This window comes from Apis dorsata, unplaced genomic scaffold (genome assembly GCF_000469605.1).
Source record: "Apis dorsata unplaced genomic scaffold, Apis dorsata 1.3 scaffold_415, whole genome shotgun sequence".
Classification (NCBI taxonomy): domain Eukaryota; kingdom Metazoa; phylum Arthropoda; class Insecta; order Hymenoptera; family Apidae; genus Apis; species Apis dorsata.
The window spans coordinates 72988-74347 of NW_006263670.1; the positions used below are offsets into that span (position 1 = coordinate 72988).

The 1360-nt window shown below is 18.8% G+C and overlaps 1 protein-coding gene across 1 annotated transcript in view; it reads left to right on the plus strand.

Moving 5' to 3' along the window:
- The first annotated feature begins 228 nt into the window (after positions 1-228).
- Positions 229-1360, plus strand: part of LOC102679068 (uncharacterized protein MAL13P1.304) — a 3398-nt gene continuing 2266 nt past the window's right edge. The window contains exons 1-2 of the mRNA XM_006619411.2: positions 229-458; positions 584-1142. Of these exons, the coding sequence (XP_006619474.1) occupies positions 425-458; positions 584-1142 (593 nt within the window). The 5' untranslated portion in view covers positions 229-424. The remainder of the gene's footprint in view (positions 459-583; positions 1143-1360) is intronic.

Below are 1360 nucleotides of genomic sequence, written 5' to 3' on the forward strand. Positions count from 1 at the left end.
ACTTTTATCATTTCAATTTTCTAAATACAATTGTATTTGTTATTTATTGTCATTTCAACATATATATATATATTATAGAAACATTGTGTACAAAGATGTAAATTACTCCTAATACTGATATTTTGATAGCTAATAATTTGTTTATTTTTTCATTATCATTAATTTGATGCGTAGTATGAATTGAATACACATATGTATGAATATACATATAAATATATTCATACTATATATATATAAATATATATGTATTTCGATTCATAAACAACATTGTTTATTTAGTTACGCTCAATGAAATAATTGAAATTATGCATTAAAAATTATTCAGTTAAAAATATTACAGTTGTAATATTATATTATTTATTTTATGGATGAATGAAAAGAAGAAAAAAGTTCACCTCTAGACAGTATTAAATAATACTTTGAGATGACAACGTTAAAGGGCATTTTTCCTGATTCAAGTATGTCATTTACATATTATTTATTATTAAAAGACATTAAAACAATAGTTTCTTATTTATAATTATTATTTTTATTTGAAATTGTTCAGTAGTTAATATTATATTTCGTATTGTATTTCATATAGAATCGATAAAAGGAAAAAATTTCATACAAGAAAATGTAAAAAATCTTCGTCGTATAGAACATTTACATATTAATAAAAGAATAGAAGAAAAATCACAATATAACAAAAAAAAAATTATTGGTAACAATAACACCAATAACAGCAACAATAACAACAATAATAATGATAATGTTTTATCAAAAATTAATTCAAATTTTCGTATAAAAAGACATGACGATACTAATGTGAATTCAAATAGTGTAAATAATAAAGTAGAATCTCAAGAACTATATAAGAAACTCAGTACTTCAGCTTTAAATAAAAATAATATTTCTACAAAAAAGGCAATATATTCATCAAATAAAAATTTAATAAATAAAGAAAAAAAGAAAGAACATAAGGGATTGCATAAAACTATACAAAAATTACATGAGAAAATTTCATCGGATCCTAATTTTTCATGTAAATCAATTGGGGATATTGATAATAATATGAAAGTTCAAGTTGAAGTTAAAAGTCAAGCTATTCAAACTTTGAATACAAAGGAAATTGAGGATTTATATTCAGAGGGAGTAATTAAGTATGTAATTGGTTATTATTGTTAAAAACAATTTTTAAAACATTATTCTAAAAAACAATATTATTTTTTGATTATTTAATCTACTTTTTCTATAAAGATTATAATAATATAATAAAATAATATAATAATATAATATAATAAAATATAATAATGTATAATAAAATATAACGATATAATGTAATTAATATAAAACATATAAAATATTTTATAATATTTTT